General features: G+C 41.5%; 1 protein-coding gene across 1 annotated transcript in view; it reads left to right on the plus strand.

Moving 5' to 3' along the window:
* The window catches only part of ofcc1 (orofacial cleft 1 candidate 1), a 77,081-nt gene extending 57,626 nt beyond the window's left edge, over nucleotides 1–19,455 (plus strand). The window contains exons 22-24 of the mRNA XM_082547155.1: nucleotides 13,469–13,669; nucleotides 18,973–19,105; nucleotides 19,296–19,455. Of these exons, the coding sequence (XP_082403281.1) occupies nucleotides 13,469–13,669; nucleotides 18,973–19,105; nucleotides 19,296–19,369 (408 nt within the window). The 3' untranslated portion in view covers nucleotides 19,370–19,455. The remainder of the gene's footprint in view (nucleotides 1–13,468; nucleotides 13,670–18,972; nucleotides 19,106–19,295) is intronic.
* Nucleotides 19,456–19,778: the final 323 nt, after the last annotated feature.

A 19,778-nucleotide genomic window follows, 5' to 3' on the forward strand; every position in this document is an offset into this window, starting at 1 on the left:
ACCTGTAATGTAGCTGTTTCTGTCCTGGATGCTCTTTTCACTTCACCATTGACCTCTCGTCCTTTTGTGCAAGTAAAAGTAATGTCCGCATCTAGACCGCGCCACCGTTTTCTTCAGCCTTCAAGCTGCAAGTTTTCTTTTTTCTCTCTAACTATTGTTGAAATCACTGAGAACCTTTGTAATTAAATATTTGTAACTGTAATTGGATGAAAGTAACACATTCGTTTGTAGCACGTTACGACATTAGCAGTGAATAGCTGTTTCTGGCCTAGGCATGGGTTCCACTTTACCCCCACTTTCTTTTCCTTTCAAGCAATAAAGGTTAGGCTTATACTTACATCTCCACTCCTTAAAAGTTGTAGAACCACCTATTTTTCTATTTTGGAGATTTCTACAGACAATCATTTAAAAATTTCTGAAACGTATGATTCTATTATATGTCGGCACCTGTTCTAGAAGCTATATTGCTGAGACTTCTCCATTATTTTTAAACACATACAAATCATGAACTGACTTACCATGTAACACCTTGAAGCAAGGACTTTACAGATTGTGCAATGCTAATAATGGAGCCACCGATCAGTGCTCCAAACCCCAAAGTAAAAAACAGTCCAGATAAACTTCAGGGGCATAAAAATTAGCCCTGTAACAGGTGGCAATTTCTCCAAAAATCTCCAAACAACAGACCTGCCAAGTGCAACATGAAGTCATACCATTTTTTTTCCCCCACTGTTTCTTTTTAAAGAATTTTTTTTAAAGGCTAAAATTAAACCAAGTAGAATATGAGAGGCAGGTAATCAGTTAGGCTAAAAGTAGATTCTTGATGGTGTTAGCATGCTCAGCAAAATCTCTGTAATGCTCTATGTCCCCCAAGCAATGAAACAATAAAAAAAGAATCCACATTCAATAACCAACCTGCAAATGGCCTATTATTATCAAACTTGTAATTTTCACAAGGTGGTCATAAAACATAATCTCATTTTTACTTTCTCACCAATTAACTTTATATTATAAGATTCATCCATCGAGTTGTTCCATTGAGTTGCTTGAAGGTTTAAAAATTCCTCAGGTGAAGATGTCAACAGCAGGGTCCACTGACTAAGCAAAGAGGGCGAGTAAAATACTAGTATGTAGCTTTTTAATTTAATCGTGTGATAAATACAATCTTCCTTTTCCTGTGATAACAACAATCATAAAGAAAACATCATATGTTCTTCATTTGTTTATCAGATTTGCCCTGATATACGACTGATTCAGGATGATGTTTTTAAAACCTGTGGAATAAATGAATAAAAACTTCACATATTTTGCTGGTAGACAGCAATCAGTACCACAGGTTTGCCAACTAGAGGCGCATTTCAGTGATTTCAAATAAACAAAAATCTTCACTTTTTCTGTGCCGTCAGTAATGCTCCCAGCTAGTGAGAGGGCTTGCATGCTCCACATCTTACTAGTGGTGCAGTAATGAGCCCCATTAATTATGTAAAGGCAGTGATGCAGATGGACCTAATTAATTGTCTCCCGTCACCCCCTTGATTACTGTACCTGGAAGGGAGGTGTTAATTTCTGTAATACTTAAGCAGGTACGCAAACTGTTTTGTCGGAGCTACCGCTATGACAGTGACAGAGTAGAGCACCAGCTTTCCCGTTGCTGTTAATTCACCGAAAGGAAAGTTTCCCAGTGGTGGTGGTGACATTGTATTAATTGAAGGAGGGAGGGAGAGATTAAAAGAAGTGAGGAAGGAGGGAGAGAGTGGAGAGAGGGGGTTGTATGATGGCCCTGGAGATGTTTTCTCAACCTGATTGCATCAACATTTGCGTACCTTTGTGCCGTTTGTCTCTGTATGTCTAGGTAATGGGTTACCAGCAGGCGAGTTTGGGAACACCCAAGGTGTTTTGCAACAGCAGTGCGCTTGGTGGAGAGTAAACCTGTTGAGAGTCAAATGGCACAGACTGGAGTGGTAATGATAACTTGTGTCTGGGAGGCTGGCTGTTAATCATGTGAGGTGTGTTCTCCATTTTAATCCAGAGCCTGTGTGTGTTGTGAGCCCCTGACCATGGAGGACTGTCAGGGTCACACTTTTGGCACCAATTACCAAGTGATAAAAATAGATTTTGAGCTTTAATCTCTTTGCAAAAGTTCATCTGGAGTCAGACAAAATAATATAGGCTACAAATATCATACCTGCCTAATCTATACAATAGCTATGAGGACATGCACGTTCTCTATTTTCAGAGGCATCAAAAAAAATCTTAATCCCATAGTTAAATAAATAAAATTCAGTCCTCAAAACACTACAAGTGTGCATGCCTGCGCACTTGTACTCATCAATCTTGGGCTTGTTCAAATAGTACAGTTAAATGAGTGTGAGCCACTTGAGATGCAAATCTAGACTCATGTAAAGAAAGAAGCTTTGGAGAGGAAGGTAGACAGAGGGAGCAGTAGGCCGTGACAGGATACACAGGAACCGCTGTCACAGAACAATAGAACCTTCAGCTCCTCAAAAGGAACCCATAACAGCAACACAGGAACCCCGGGAGAGGAGAGGAAGAGCTGAGTGGTTCACTGGCACAGGAAGGGTTTTTAGAGTCAGAGGGCAACTACTGGTCTGTAGTGTGTGTGTGTCTGTGTGTGTGCGCCTTTGTGCGTGGGATCAAAATAGTCCTCCCAACCCCCAATAAGCTCTACAAAAGAGCAATGTGGTCAGTGTGCGGGCAAGTGTACGTGTGTGTGCACGCGTGCATTTATTTGCTTGGTTGCGTGTGTATGAAGGCAAACCTGTTCATGTAGGCCCAGTATGCCTGCATGTGTGTAAACTGTCATGCACATTTATAAGTGTGACTGTGTTCATGCAAACCTTTCTGCTTGCCTGCGTGTGCATGTCACATTAGAGAGACTTCTTCAATTACAGTGGATTTTTGTTTCTTCTTTTTTTAGTGGACAGTGCTGAGGGCCCCAGTGGCCCGAGGCGATAGCGAGCAGACAGGCAAGGACAGGAGCGACACAGCAGCAAGCACAGCATCCACAGTCGGAGCATTAGGGAGCGCAATATGAGATATGACTGCAAAGGCTACATGCCTGTGTTCCTGAAAAGGTCATGGACTTTGCTGAGCAGTAATGTGTGAAAGTGGTGCACAGTGGTTAAAAAAGAAGAGAGAGGGGGGAAAAAACAGATAAAGATCAAACACATTCACCTCTTTTCCAATTCCCACGCAAGATTTTATGGACACAAATACAGAATATCTTCAGTAAAATGAGCTGACTACTTTTAAATGTAGTGAGATCATTGCAGGCTCATAAAGAGGGTTAAAAAGCACAAACCTTATCTTATTTGGGTTTAAATTTCACCACACACTTCCTTTTCTTATAGTCAACCTGCATTCCTAAACAGGCGCACAGTTCCAACATTAGATAGCAAGAGAAAGGACAAAGTGTTCCAGTATGAACTCGTCGGTGTGAACAGTTTAATTACAGGGAGTGTCAGCTCCATTGCTTAATGTGTCCCTTACAATTAATCCAGGGAGAGGATGTCATTATCTACCAATGCCTGGGCCTGGGCAGGCTTTTCTTTCAAAGAGATGGAATGTGAGAGGGGAAAAAGAGGAGTCTAAACAAGGAAGCGCCTTTGGTTAGCAGCCTATATTATGTTCAACCTCTGTGTCAACCAAAAGGATTTAGGTAATATGCTCGGGTGTTGTTTCGAAACATTGAGTTTGAATATTTTGGACACTTGACTCTCATGAAACCATTAGTGAGGAAAAGCTTTTCCCTATAATTTCTTCATAATATGAAGCTTTGCATGTCAGCTGTCAAAACATGGGCAGCTGGAAGAGGTTAAACTGACAACAGGTTTTCGCCACTTTCAAGCCTCGACTTCTTCCTCCTCCAGCGGGCCACGTCCTAAAGAGTCCTTTTTTTCTGCTGCACTGCCATCCCCTAATGTGAAACAGAAGACAACAAATTGGACTCTTGAAAGTGAGAAAAAGACTGTAGCGAGAGCTTTTCAACCATAGAACAAATTTAGGAAGACTCGTTTTACATCGGTTAAAGAGGTTTTCCACCCAGAGCACCTGGCTCGGATCTGTGAAGCTGGTGCAGAATGTGGTTTCACCAAACATTTTAAGTGAATAATGACACAGTGAGATGCCATTATTGGAGGAAAAGATTTGATTATATCAGCTGAGGAAATGTTACAGGGCAAGTACCCTGCAGGCAGATATACTTTGCATACACACTGGGGCAATGTTGTATGTAATGCATACTCAACATACATGCATGCTTAGGTATACAGCTTCTAGCTCCACAGAGGTTTTGTGGCTTGAATTTGACAGATCAGATTTTTTGCGACTGTCTGCCGTTACTTACTTCTCCTCCCTTCACTCCCCCTTTAAAGAGTTTGACCTTGGCCGCTTCCTGTGGCCCTTAGGGGATGAAGAAGTCCTGGTGATTGTGACAGGTGTCGCGTCTTAACAGCCCCACGTGACATCCAGAGGAGAGATAGACATTTGGAATTTTTTTTCACCACATTTGGAGATTTTTTTTCCCCCTCATAAGCTTAAAGAGACAACTTAGGGTGTGTGTGTGTGTGTGTGTGTGTGCTCGTGCGTGTGTGTGCACATGCAGCTATAGTGTGTCTGAGTGAGAATGTGTGTGAAGTCTTACCACTTATTCCCAGCTCTCATTTTGGTTATTGGCTTGGATACTTATCACCTCCAGCCTTCGAGGCTTTATTAGGTGGAAGCTACTCCAAAGTCAAATTCTGGATATCAAAGGCAATACTCAACTTTGGCATCTGTCTGCAGCATCTTAATACGAAGCCTGGTCTCCTAAAATTTTAAGAACTCAACATGACATTTTGAAATGCGTCCTCGACGGAAATGTGTTTTCCCACCACAAAAGGGCCAGCATGAGGAGTCCATGCGACAAATGCCAAATGAGTAAGTTGGAAAGTATTGGTGACACAATTAGTTTGAACTTGATACACTTAATGTTATAAAGTTATGGTCCTGACCGTAGGGGCTGGCTGGAAAAGTCTAGCAAGACCCATCTACCAATCGGAAGGTCAGTGGTTTGTTCCCCAGATACTACAGTCTGCATGACAAAGTATCTTTGGGCAAGATACTGAACCCCAATCAGTTCATTTCAGTTCAATTGAAGTTATATAGCAACATTGTAAGGTCGAGACCCTACATTAATACAGAGAAAACCCCAAAAATCAAACGACCTCCTTTGAGCACTTGGCGACAGTGGAAAGGAAAAACTCAATTTTAACAGGAAGAAGCTTCCAGCAGAACCAGGCTAATGGAGGAGCAGCCATCTGTAGTGACTGGTTGGGAGCTGTTGAGCTGATTCCACAGAGGAGGGTCCTGAAAGCTGACGACTCTGCCTCCCATTCAGCTTTTAAATACTTTAAGGAAGCCCGTAGTCTGAGAGCCAAGTGCTCTGTTAGTACGGTACTCTACTATGAGATCTTTAAAACAAGATGGGGAATGATAATTCAAGAACTTGCATGTGAGGAGAAAGATTTTAAATTTGATTTTGGATTTAATAAGGAGCCAATAAAGACAGAAGCCAATATGACACACAAACCTTTCTTGGAGGTTGGGGTTGTAGCGTCGCCCCCAATGCATTCATGTGTGTGTGTGTGTGTGTGTGTGTGTGTGTGTGTGTGTGTGTGTGTGTGTGTGTGTGAGTTCAAATGTTGACAAAACAAAATAATTACTAAACGTTTGACACTTGATTATAGTTTCATTTATCATCAGTTCTGTTAGTGAAAATAAGGATAATAAGAAAACAGTTGAAAACTAGCTGCTGCCTGCTGTGCGTCTTTATGAGAGAGAGGTTTCTTATTCCAGTAATAACAGTAATACAGTTTATTCCTGACAGAGAGAACGAGTGCCTACTTTACTATTTCACCCTGCTTGTCAGTATTCTTAAGTATGATAAGGTTCATACATTTAACTAATGGTAACTAATTTATTTTCTGTTTTATGGGAGGTAAGAGTGAAAACTATGCTCCTTGGCAGGAGAGCGTGTATTCTGTTTCTTTATAAAAAAGTGAAGCAGTAATGAATCATGCATGAGAAATACTATAGTAAAACCCATGATCAATGGAAATTCAAATACAGAAAAAAAGAGTGTGGAAAAAGTAGCATATCATCAATATTTTAGAAACCAGCAACATTTCATAAATCATAATCAGGTGAGCTCATGACTTATCAAGAGCAGTTCAGATCCTGGTCTTAAGAGTCTTAATGCTCGTGGATACTGGTTTACGTGTTCGCCTTTCCCCGGTGGATTCATTATTTCAACACTGATGAAGATTCCGATCAACTTTAATCACCTTTACTTGCAGAAACGTGTGACTGTGAGTCATCTGTAAACATTGAAACATTTAAATGTGGCACAGGCTTATTTATCTTTTGTTAAAGTTTCAAGTAAACTTCAATATTCTCCAGAACAAACCTGGAAAAAGTGATCTCCCTAAGGCCCAGGGTGAGTCAGACATGGTGTGGCAGAAAAAAAGATGGGCTGCTATCTGAGTTGTTTACTGTAGGTTGAGAGTAGGCTTTCTGCAAAGGAGATTAGTAATGGTGAATTATGCATATCTTATTTTCTGGATTATCTCAGGCAGTCAGAGATGCTATCTCATTGTATAATCTCTTTTAAAGTCGTTTGGTTTATTCTGACTGTAAATACAGTCATTTTTGCTTGTTTATCTTTTCTAGAAGTCCAATTTAGCCTGTGCTACTTTTAGATGGAGTGTATTATTGCTTATAATCTATCATTCTTCAAGTTGAAATAAATGCAGACGGTGATCTTTGCTTTACCGGCACAGCCATGTGAGGAGGGTGGGTGGAAGCTACTGTAGCATAACAGTCATTTTGTCACTGTGCGTGTGTGTGTATACGCATGCACGTATGTGTGTCCCTCCATGCAAATATGAATGGGTGGCCTGTCTTGTCCAGTGGTGCGTTTAACCAGACACAGACCTTTGCTTCAGCCAACTCAGGCCCAACGCAGACAGTGTGCATCCATGCCATTTTCAAGCTGCTCCAATTACATCCGCTGAGCATCCACATATTGGCTAAATTTGCAATAATAGCATATCTATTTCCATTCTAATGGCTGACATTGCTTGGCTTATCCATGCATGTATGTCGGTGGTCTTTTATGCTTTATGGTTTGGTCTGTTCCCAGCCATGTGCAATGTGCTGTGGCGTGTCTTGGCTTTGGATGTGTGTGTGCTGGACGAACTTCATGTGCTGCTATGCACTGTGGAGTGCAGCAGTTTGTTACTTAGAAAAATGCTACACTAATGTGGATGCATTTTTTTCTTTCCTTTAACAGGAACTATACATGGTTACAATTTGAAATTCAGTTGTTATATTACATTTGCTAATCTCAGTGCCTCCATAGTTACTTTGACATTTGTGGTTGGCCTATTAGCTCTTTTATTAGCTGTTCCAGGATGGTGGTTCACCTCTACCAAAAGACAAATGCCAATTCTAGTAAATTCAAACAGTTTCATGCTATCGACTGGGAGTCACCTAGTTTTTATTTTTAACAGTTATAGTGTACCTGCTGAGAAATAAGGCTAATGTGACCTTGAAGACAAAATTCCTTAAGATGCAAAAAAAAGTTTTTCTTGTAAACTTTCAGATCAGTGTCGAGTAACAACAGGTTATTCATGACTTTTGTTGCTGGGTAATGAGTAATGCGATTACTTTTTAAATAATGTCATGAGTTAAGTGACTGATTTTCCAGTAACATTTCCAACATTATGTTCATAAATGCATGAAGTGATATCAGAGAATGAGCTTGTGCTTTAGTACAATTTAGCCTCTGACGTACGTGCAATGCATCTGTGCATCTGCACCACAGCATATGCACTTATTAATTCAAATTGTTGTGCTGCATGCAATGTATAATTACATGTTGCTGGTGCATGTGTCCACGAGTCCATGTTGACAGTGTGTTTGTGTTTCTACGTTCTGTCTGTATCTGTTACATGAACCCCGTGTTCAGCAACCAGGCCTTGAACCCAAGCCAGCTCTGACAGAAACGATGGTGGTGTTGGAGAGGAGGGATTGACCCTCTATAGCTTAGAGAGCCTCAATGCACAGTACACACACACACACACACACCCAACACACACCCTCCTCCCCATCAACCCACAACCCACTACTCCCTGCCTCCCCCCACTCCCTGCTGCATAGCCCTAAGCGCCCGCAGGCATTGGAGATGCACGCATGCGTTGCCTTACTGTGTGGGGCTTTGTCTGTCTGTGAGCATGGTCGTATGTGTGTGTTTGTTTGTGTGTACATGTGGACAAAAGAAGCAACCATGGCTACCTCTTTTCTCACTTGGCAATAATCACTGATGCTTCTTTCAGATCTGTCTGTGCTAACCCACTGCATTAGATGTGATTACCTTTTGTTCTAAAGTATACGGATTAATTTGTATTAAATGGTAATACCAATGAGCACTAATTCAATGTACAGTGAAAATGTGAAAACAAAATATCGCTTTAATGTAAGTACCTATGTTCAATACCACTAAATAATCGATCTATCTATCTATGACACAAAGTCTACTTCGTAAACTTAATGCAATGCAGTGATCCAGATGAAGCTTCACTGGATCTGCTGAAACACTTAAAATGTTTCCTTTTGGATCATATCACAGTTCAGCATTTCCAGCCAACATGACTCTGATCTGGTTCACAGCGTAAAATGTATTTACAGAAAGACTGCTAAAAACCAGGTGACTCCATAAAGCTTTCTTTGTGCTCAAAATATTCCTTATGTAAGAATCTCCAAGTAACTTGCTAAGGATACCCCAAAACCAAGTCTGTACACAGACTTCTATTTTTTATTTCTAAACCTCTATAGGGCAAATTAAAGCAGTAATCCATACACACAGTTCCAGACATACATCAGTCTCTTTAATCCAACATAGGTCCTACTACTCTCCCCATTACTGGTTCTCTTACCACTATGGCCTTAAATCTCCTCCATATATCCAGATTCACTCCCATATTTCTCTCCTCTCTTCTACACTTCTTTCCCACTGATTTGGTGCCAGCGCTGTTGCTGCCTTTCTACCTTATAAGAAGCAGCATGGATCGAGCAGGTTTAGAATCAAATATTACAAATATTAGACAGCATATTTTTGAGGTAATTTACATGGTAAAAAAAAATCATGGTGGGTGGAATCTGCAGACTGAATCTGCAACTCTTTGATTAATTTCTTGCAGTAATCCCCAAACCACTGACGACTGTGGATCTGAATTTGGACCAAGCAAACTTGTTGGATGCAAACAGAATTGCTGGGCAGCAGTCTTTTTGTGGTGACAGTTCATGGAAGCGGTGCTAGGTTGGGCACCGGTGCTGTAACTGCTTTGGTTGGCAAGATGTGCAAAAATGCCAGGAGCCACAGCACCGTTCTGAGCACCGGGTCCAGAACCAGCAACATCCTCTGTAGTCTCCCAAAATCCAAACCCCGTATCACCCTCTCCACTGAGTTTCAATCTCGTCCCTAGTCTGAGTCCCAACTGCAGCCGCAGCCGGGGCTTCCATGTGCGACTGACACATAAATAACCAAGCCTGTCCGCCACCCAGGCAAATTCAAATGCACCTGTCAAAGTGATGAAGCACCCACCCGCAGGGAAGCATTGTTTACATTTTCACTCCATTCTTTGCAAAAGTGAGATTCTAATTATTTTCCCACTGTAAATTAAAGCCAAGTGGGACAGAACTACAAACCAAAAGGATCACGGCAGTGGAGAAAACCCCAGCCCTTGCGGAGTAGGCGTGAGTTGGTGACGGGCGGGACGGAGGCAAGGTCAGCAGCTTTTAAGAAGGGAAGCAGAAATGGGAGGTATAGCATTCACACTGGCTGTAAAGCAAGGCGATGCAAGCAAGACGAGTCTAAGAGAACTCCAACCGGCTGGAATACATTATGCCCCTCACATTTCATACATAATAACGTGCCAAAAATGTGCTGCATTATTTTTCATACCACTGGACACAGAGTGAGACAGAAAGAGGTAGGGAGACAGAGAGAGCAAGAGAGGAGGGAAATGTTTAATTAGTCCATGGAAACGTGCAAATGGAAGGTAAAATTAGGCGAAGGTAGGAAGGTCTGGAGAAGAGAGAGTGCATGAATGGTAATGATGGCTATCTAGTTTGGATCAATCATTAAGGGATCAGGGGGACTGACAAGCCTGTTTGTGCCCATGCCTTAGGCTCCTGTTCTGGACAGTAGCCAGCCCAGCTCAGCTTGTGTGCTCATTGAAAGTTCTCCTTTCCTCCTCCCTTTAGTTGCAAACGTACACACACACTCTGGCTGCACAAGTACATCATACAGTATAAGTATAAACAAGTTTGTGCAGTTTAGTATAGTAAACCCATCATTTTAAAAATAACATTTTAATATCTAATACATGTAATTAACTCACTTGCAAAATAGTGGATTTCCACATTCGTGGGAGATTTTTAACTTGCTCTTGAGGCCCCGTGATTAGTCCCTGCTCTGACACAGTGTTTTGATCAGTTCATTACAAGGTTACAGGGTTACATTTGGGAACTGTTTTGATTGTCAGGAGCGACATGACATGTTTTTTTTCATAACAATCAAATCTAGACATGGTGTTTACATGTGTCATGCCACAAAATGGAGCAAGATGTCACATGTATATGTGTATGATGGGGAAGGCCATGTAAGACAAACAAATAAAATACACTGTACCTTTCCCAGACACGCATTACCAGAGAAATGTGTCACCCAGTGGAACTGCGTCTCTCCGTCTGCCCTCTTTTTAGCTGTTATTTGCAAGTTCAAGTCCTATTTTAGGTATAAATATGGGTCGCTCTTAAAATATAACACAAAAGAATACCCTTTTAGAATGAAGTGCATTTATACTTTTATCTCTGAGCAATAGATGCCTCCGATCGCAGTTTATTTTTTATTTTGTTTGCCCTCAGACTAAAAAAGCAACAAAGCGTCATGCTGTCGGTGACAGGTAATCCAAATCCATCTGTTGCTAGACTTTATATTTGCACACGCACTTGAATAAAAATGACTGTCAGGTCAGTCAAATTTTATCACAAGTCACACTGGATTTTTTTTTTAAAGAGAACCTTTCCACAGGCGCTTGTATTTAAAGACTGATGGCTTTTCTTCTGCATTCATATGTGGTATGGTATGATTCGCTAGGTGTGAAATCACATCTTCTCCCAGAAAGACAGACAGACTATATTTGCGAACCATGGAGCCACGTCTGCAGCTGTGCCATCCCCACTTCCTGTGCCCCTGCTCCTCCCTCCCATTCCCAATGTGCATTTGCGGTAATGTCTACAAATCCTGAAATTTATGTCCCTGCTGGAAAACATGGTTTGCCGTTTATAGTCCTCCGCTAAAAGAAATAAGGCCCATCTCTCCTGATACAAGTCAAGGGACTGATGCAGACTCTATCAGATTTCTAAATACAGACCCCAACGATAAATCCTGGCTTGATTGGGTTTGAATTGGGTTAGCTCACTTGAATGCTATCTGCTTAACCCACAGCTGGCCTGTCTGCTCCATGCAGGCATTGAACCTAAATCAGTCACTTAGTGCTATCAAATGGAACAATGGTGGAGTGGAGGGAGCACTCAAGCTAGGGCTAGAAGCCAGGCTAGCACCATAACACAACACAACAGACCAGAACAGAGTAGTGTCGAGCAGACAGGCCCTCTAATGCTCTTTCCTTTTTGTGTCTTAGCAATGATGCTTCTTGAGAGCCATGGTGCATTGCATGAAATGGCATCACCCAAACCGAACACACAAACACCTTTTCAAGCTTTTGTCTCGTCTTGTCAACTGGATTTCACGTGCTAATTAGCATAGGATGGTGGCATGGCAAACATTTAAAAAAATAAATAAAAATCCATTTTCATGCAAGCCAAAATACAGACACGCAGCACACCATACCGGGGGAATTCAAGCAGGTGCGTTTAACCAAAGTGACTGAGAGCACAGAGGCAGAATTCATGGTGTTTCTATCGCCACTGTACAGCTTGGATTAAAACATCCTGGAAAGGGGCCATAATTGAGTCATAGGCACACTTCCTGTGGCCAGTAAAGGAGGAAAAGATGCTTTCTTAGCCATTTTTTAAGACTAATGAATGACCTTAAAAATGCAGCCTGACCTCGCTGAGAACCATGGTATTGGAAGAGATCTACGTAGCTTTTACTCAGAGAGAGATGAAAACAATAAAAATCTGAATATCAACATCGATGTAAACATCTTATCGAAACAGACTGATTGCTGCCTTGCAGGGGCGCTAAACACAAAAGAAATCCAGGTAATCAGTTTCCCTCTCGTGTGGGCCGAGGACAGGCTGGAGGCAAGGCAGCTGAGGGGATTCCACAAATGAGCATCTGAATTAGCATCGAAGAGATCCATCCTAGCATACACACCCAATACACACACACATCTTCTTTGAGTGTTTTTAGCTAGTCTTATTTTCTGCACTCATAACCCGTTGACATTTCGACTCTGAGGTCTTTTTCCACTCTTTGGGTCGTGTGCTTTGCAGTTTATACTAGGCTTCTAATTACAAGAGGGGTAATAGCTCCCACTGTTTTCTCAGTGAAGCGCCTAGAGTTGTGTTTGGCTAACCGTTTCCAAGTCTGAGGTGACATCGATACACCGCCAAATTAAACTTCTCCTTCAGCTTGACCCTGCCACTCACGGCCCTCTGAATGAGTTTGCCTTTTTTCCCATATTTTTAGACGAATCATAATTATGCCGCCAATTAGAGGGTCACCTTGAAAAACTTCCTCCTTCTTTTGACTCTCTGTGTGTGGCTCAGTTTACGTGCGTGTAATGTTCACTGTTTTGGGTCGGTAGCTGTGAGCTAGACTTTAAATTATGTCTTTAAGTACAGCCACGTACACACAGGCAGAGAAAGAGTGCGTCACTGATTCAGCAATGTCACAGTCGCAGTTTATGAATATGAAAGAAAAAAGTTGATTTAAAGACTCTCTGTGAGCCAGATTTAGGTGGGCGGTGCTCGTGGCTTTACTACCTGGTCTTTCAGTTGAAGTGACGTATACAATCTGTGACCATTACACGTTCAAGACTTTACCAGCAGACACTCTCGGAGAGGAAGAGAGCTTCCATGATCTTCACACATGGATGACTTCAAGTTACATGACCTACATAACATGTTACACGCGCCGCTTGCTCCCCATGCCTCACCCTAATAGGGAAGGGCAGTACATTACAGGTGTGTAATCCCTAATATGTGCATATGGACACACAGAGAAACAACTGGTCTCTTTACATGCCACGTGGTACTCATGCACTCTGTTAGCTCCTGTTTAACACAACGGCGTTCATATTTGTTTTGTGTTTTTATATCTTCTCATGTGTTCCTGCTGTTAGCTGGCCTTTATGTTCTTATCTCCCTCTCAAAGGTGGCCGTGTATGACTATATCTTAACAACGGAGGACCCCGTGTCAGACTCTGCAGCGCCCAGCGATGAGTCCCATAGGGATGGTGCGCACATGCCAGAGGGTGAGACCAGCACCCACGTGGCAGTCTACACACTGCACCTCAGCGGGCTTAAACAAATATACAGGCACTTTCTTCGACAGTCAGATGGAGCCATCATAGAGGTGAGATATCAATGGAGATGACACTGAAGTCTTAATTTATTTGCATGTCTCCAATTTATGCAAATGTGAAACAAGAAGGAAAAAAGAGTCTGTTGTTGGAAGACGTTGCTTCCTGCTTTGCTCCAAAATGAAACTGTATAGTGATCTATACTGGATCTGAATTTATATGCCTTTAAAACCTGAAACAGGGCTCCCTCTTCTGTTGCTCTGTCCTGTTTGTTCAAAGATTTACTTCAATTCAAATTAAAGGTCTAATGCGATAGAATTTCAGATGGTGTACAAATGACAAAACATGAGACAATTGTATCATTTAAAAAAAACAGAGTTGTGTATTCCCTGAAAATTGAAGCTTTTTGCTTCATCTACATTCAGATCAGCAGTAAATAAACAAAAAGCTACCTTTGGCTGCTCCCCTATTCACAAGGCGTCATGACAACGGGTGTTTGATTTGATGTGGAGTTGCTGGGATTTACGTCATACTAAAAGAGAAATCTGTTAATGTAGATCATATTAATAAAGCTTATCTGTATATTTATTCAGTTTGAGACCATTTTAGTTTGTTTTATCTTATTCCCTCACTCTTTCTTTTAATACTTACTGACGTTGAAATTAAAGGAAGAGGGCAAGAGAGAGCAAGAAGAAGACAGAGGGTGTGATTGTTTCACTGGCCCTTGCATCACTTGGTTTATTCCCTCTGAATAGAGTAAGAATGGGAAAGGACAGAAGTGGATGCAGCAACTATTTCTTTATTCTACTTTCAGCACAATGAGAGGCAACAGTACAGCTCTGTGGCCTGAAAGGGTGAATAACTATGATTCTTTTCTTTTTGTTGTTATCCTTGGGCTAAAGCAGATTTGAAATTCTTTCTTCTTTTCAAACAGAAAATGACAGGATTTGCTTCGAGAAACAAATCATGACTGAGTTCAACATGTGAGCGTAACTACAAGCCGAAATTTAGCCGACAAAACAATTTCCTCTGTCTCCGTGTGTGTGGGTAACAATCATTTAGAATTTTTGGGGTGCAAAGATCTGCTCTGTATAAAGTCCCGGACATCGGTTTAAGTCACGACTCACGGTGACATTGGAAAATATTGATTGCTGTCCTCTAAGCACTTGTAAGAGAGACAGGCCAGAGTAACCGGCTGATTCATAGCTTGTTGCCTAATTAAAAGTAGGACTTCCTAACGACTGCTGCTGTGGCAAGAATGTTTTCCTTTCCTCAATCATTCTGTCACTCCCCTCACAACCTGGATCGTCCCAACAAAATTAATATTTTGAATGTCAACAGAGTGAGGATAGAGGGTGTCATACGCACTAACAATTAGCTCTGAGGCTCTGTTGTGCGCTAATAGCTCTCAATCATAATTTGAATGATGGAGCGCTTATGTGAATAAACACATGGCATGATATATCTATTACTGGTGTCACACTGTCTGTCTGTTTGTGTGTGCGTAGCCTCTAGACCTGTGCATAGCAGATGAGACATCTGGGAGGATTTTTCAAACAACAAAACCGCGCACACACCGCTCACATATCCTTTCTGTCTGTGAAAAAAATAAGTTATAGTGTTCACACAAAACCTTCAGCGCTCTCCCTTCGCATAAACACACAAATTTACTACACCAATAACCTTGGCAGACACAGCCTTAGCTCACTCAGAGAAACAGAATTCATTCCCAACCTGGCAACATGCTATTCTTTAAACAGTGCAGGAAGTGTCAGAGAAGCCACCGTAAGTGAAAGATAGGTGTCACAGAAAAACAGGAAAACAGGCTCGCACTCATGCACAGACACACACACATGCACACACAGACACATGCTGTTCATAATCTTTCTGTTGATCCCTTTTCTCTCTCTCTTACACACACACACACACACACACACACACACACACACACACACACACACACACACACACACACACACACACACACAATGTCCCGTGGGTATTGCTGTCTGTTCCTTGCAACTTCACAGGCAAAGGACCCCCAGCAGCAAGACATGCTGATGGCATCCTCTTTCACCCGCCAGTGGTGGGTATGATAGTGCCGATGTGCGGAGTTGCCAATAGAGTACTTTGTCGCTTCCTTTTGCTTTTCAGAACAGATCCCCTCTTTACATATGCAAAACTAATCCCCTGGATATATAGACTGGTTTTATGTATAGGGCAAGATCTAAGAATCTCCAAAGGGCATCCCCAGCACTTGGAAGAACACTTGAGCTGATTTTATTAGTGCTTTATGTAATTCTGGCAGTGATATACACACTGCAGCCGGGTCCTATATACAAAATGGCTTTAAAATGTAAGGTGACTGCTGCTGAGAGATGAGAACAGCACAAATTATATATATATATATATATATATATATATATATATACATATATATATATATATATATATATATATATATATATATATATATATATAAAACATCTCAAAACATGTTTTTTTATGTAAAAAACATGTTTTGAGATGTGATGATGTGGTTACACTACAGTTGCATGGATTCTTTATTTGTGAAATTTTCACAACCAGTGACAAAAGCATTTATCTTAATTAAACTGTGTACTGACAGTACTCGATTCTCCGCCTCAGTTAGCTTAAAAGCTAATCTTACTACTTAAGGAGTCTGTTTCCATTTATTGTGGAAATATTGACTGATGCCTCATTTCCTTTAAAAACCTTTGTTTTTTCAGGCAGCGTCCTGGACATCGGTGCCCTGGAGGACTTGTTCCGCCCTTAGCCTAACATGACCACAGCTCGAGGGGCCTGTAGCTTTGCATAACGCAACACATATACACTCAAGATTTGCCTAAATGCACATTTTAAAAAGCAAGTCCCAGAAGAAGTGCCCTGAGCTATAGACACTGTAAGACACAGTTTGGAAGGAGCAAAACAGTTAGGTGTGTACTGTTTGATTTGCTGTAAAATGAACTTCTGAGCGAGAGTCACGAGAAACTAACCTATTTCTGTTGTTTATTCAGCTACTGTTGAAACAGCTCCGTTCTTTTCTTTCCTCTGTTTCCGTCCTCGGTGACACGTAGGACCAAACGGAGGAAAGCTGAAATCGTGGGTGCGTCGTAAAAATTAACTGATGCTCAAGTCTTTATTGACTTGCATATTGAATTCTGTTTAAAGAAAGTTAATATTAATGATCCATCATATGCTCTCGTTCAGTTTGTTGCCCAAGGCAGGTGTCTGTAATATGGACCATGTTGAAGGAATCTTCTCGCTGAATCACAACAATAGAAAAAGTTTAAGCTACGTTCCCATCAGTGTGCTCCAATAAAAGACATTAAAGGTAAAGTGAGGTGTAGCTTTTCAAACACTCATTACCTATAAACAGATGTTCCACAGCTGCCGACTCACAAAACGCACTGCTGACAACAACTGTTAGGGCCAAAATTATGCAGGGAAATGCATCTATATAACCTAGGACCTTCAGAGAAGGACTCATAACCACTCTGTCTGGAGAAACAAGATGGCTGATGAAGAAATTAATGCAGGCAAAGTCATTATCTTCCCTCCTAAAACCACAGTGGGTTTATGTCCCCCTGTGTCGTTTTTTCTCCGGGGCTAACATTTAAGTGTCGATGGACTTATAAAAAGATAGGACAAGCCAACTGTGCTCCTTTTGTCTCCTTTCCTCCATATGGGAGGCAGCAGCATATGCAAGAACTGGCTCAGCTTCTGTAAAACTTCCATTAAAGATGCACAACTAAGGCTCTGCCAGCTTGAATATTACCTCTCTCTGCAAATTATTTATGGCTCGGAAAAAACGCTGATGATGAGCATCTCCAGCGACTTGTATAAATAAAAACACTTTTTTTTCTGCAATTTCAGCTGTGCTTTTTTTCCCCTCCCCTCTCTCTCTCTCCCTGTTCTGGGAATGCACTTAACTGTTTGTAGAAACCAAAGCTATGCAGTTTAGACACATACGGTTTCAACTCCATAACATTTATTAGTTTACCTTCCCAGCTGGACTTATGGAGTTTTACAAGTACAGTGACAAAGCAAACAAATATGATAATAATGATGCAGAGCAATGCAAAGTTGGGAAGAGGTTTCATAATAATCATTATATACCATCTCTCATTAACAGAGCTGTTTGTGTGTGTGTGTGTGCGTGTGTGTGTGTGTTTTCCTTCCCACAGCTCAGTCCACTGTCCTTCTGCACACGACGACTCTTCACCGGACCAATATTGACCTAATTTAACATGCAGACAATATGAAGAAGTTAACCTTTTGAAAAAACACCTTGCAGCAACATTAATTGACAAACCACATCAATTCTCCCTCCTACCCCTCTTTTGTAATTACTCTGCTGCATGTTTGATTGCCGCTGTGGAGCTGAAGACCTGCGCTTCATTTGCCGTGAGGTCATCGGCAGCCCTCAGAAATATGAATTTGATTTTTACAGGAAGTGAGCGCGCTCTCTGTGTGCGTGCGTGTGTGTGATGTCGTTTCATGTGCCGCGTGTGTCTACGAGAGGCAGAGGAAAAGAATTAGGGAGGGGAATGTCCTTGGCTATGTACTATATGTTGCATGAGGAGATTAATGCCTCCCTGGCAGTCATATCTGTTTAATAGGAGGACTTCCCTGAAGTACACCACAGGCAATTGTCAAGCAAGTTTATACTAATTTTAGAAAAAATAAAAAAATAAAATGAGCTAAAATGAAATAAATAATAGAAAAGAAAACATTTTTTGTCAACACTTGCAAAACTAAACTTTGAATATATAGACTGGTTTCATGTATAGGGTGCTTTTGTGCCAGCCTGCATTTTCAGCCTGACCACTTGATGTATAGCACAACCTGATAAACATTATTCTCTTCTTTTATATGCCTTTTTTTTTGACAAATGTGTGGTTCATCATTCTGTAATTGCTTATACCAGTGAGATTTAAGTTATATTTCCTATCACTGTATATAAGTAGGCCAACCCAGAGTTGTGAGAGCCGTTTCCCCTCTGGGACGAGAGGTAGTGTGTCATATAAAGTCTCCATTTCTGCTTCTCCTCCAACTTCACTCTAAGCACGGGGACAGAGGAAGAGACTGTGCATGACAACACTATTCGCAGGCCTCGAGGAAAATCGCAGTTCTTCTGCCAATCTCAGTCACTGTCATCCAAGTTCAACCTGCACTTTGTGACGCTTGATACGTTTACAGGCCGCGGGGGCTCCTGAAACAGTCGGGTTTATCATTGTTGTGCTGTTCATTTCTTTTTTGTCACCTTTTCTCGTTTATGCTACCTGGCTGATTTAAGCATGCTTTGGGTGAGTTTTTTTTTCTTTTTCTGAAGGTGATGGGTGACATAGAAGGCCTCGACAACGCATCCAGCACGGTGTCCTGCCCGGCTCAGAGCTCTGACAAACAGAGGGAGGACAAAGGAGGCGACGCTCTCCAGCTACGGAAACGAAAGAAACGATTCTGGCGTGAGTGTCTCTCTCTGTTATTTCTATCACTGTAACAAAAATATGTTTTTCACAGTTAGCTCGTCACACTCAGAGCACACAACTACAGCACATTCAGTCGTCCCAGTCACCTCACACACGTTTGACTCTCTTGCTTGTGCAAACCTACCTGTTATTGACACAGTTTTATCAGTCGTTTCATTGCCCTTAGGGTCCCATCGTGTTGAGCCAATAGGAGGAAACAGGTGTGACTCCAGTTTTGCACTACAAGACCTCAATCAATGACACCAGATGGAAGAGAGAATAAACACTGAGTCCTCTTATTGATCATTTAGCAATGCACTGCAGAAGTTATGCATTCTGAATGTTACTTTTCCTGCTCTTTGTGTTAAAATCAGCGTTTATTAATCTGACAACAGCTCTCATCACCTGTTTGTTTTTTAGTAGTTACAAAAAACATCCCCCTGTTCTGTGTATTGTGTAGTACTTCAAAGAATCACAGTGAGAAATGCACTGTACTTTTCACTCTTGAGACCCTGTGCAAGTAAACATAAATGGTGTATGTGAACTGATAAGCCATCTGTGACCTAATAAAGCAAATAAATACTTCACCACCACTTCTAATGGATACAGGTTGTTAAGTGCTGGGGACTGCCTCAACACAATGAAATATGAAGATTCTTAAAGTCACTAA

Source organism: Aulonocara stuartgranti (genome assembly GCF_965226115.1).
Source record: "Aulonocara stuartgranti genome assembly, chromosome: 9".
Taxonomy (NCBI): Eukaryota; Metazoa; Chordata; class Actinopteri; order Cichliformes; family Cichlidae; genus Aulonocara; species Aulonocara stuartgranti.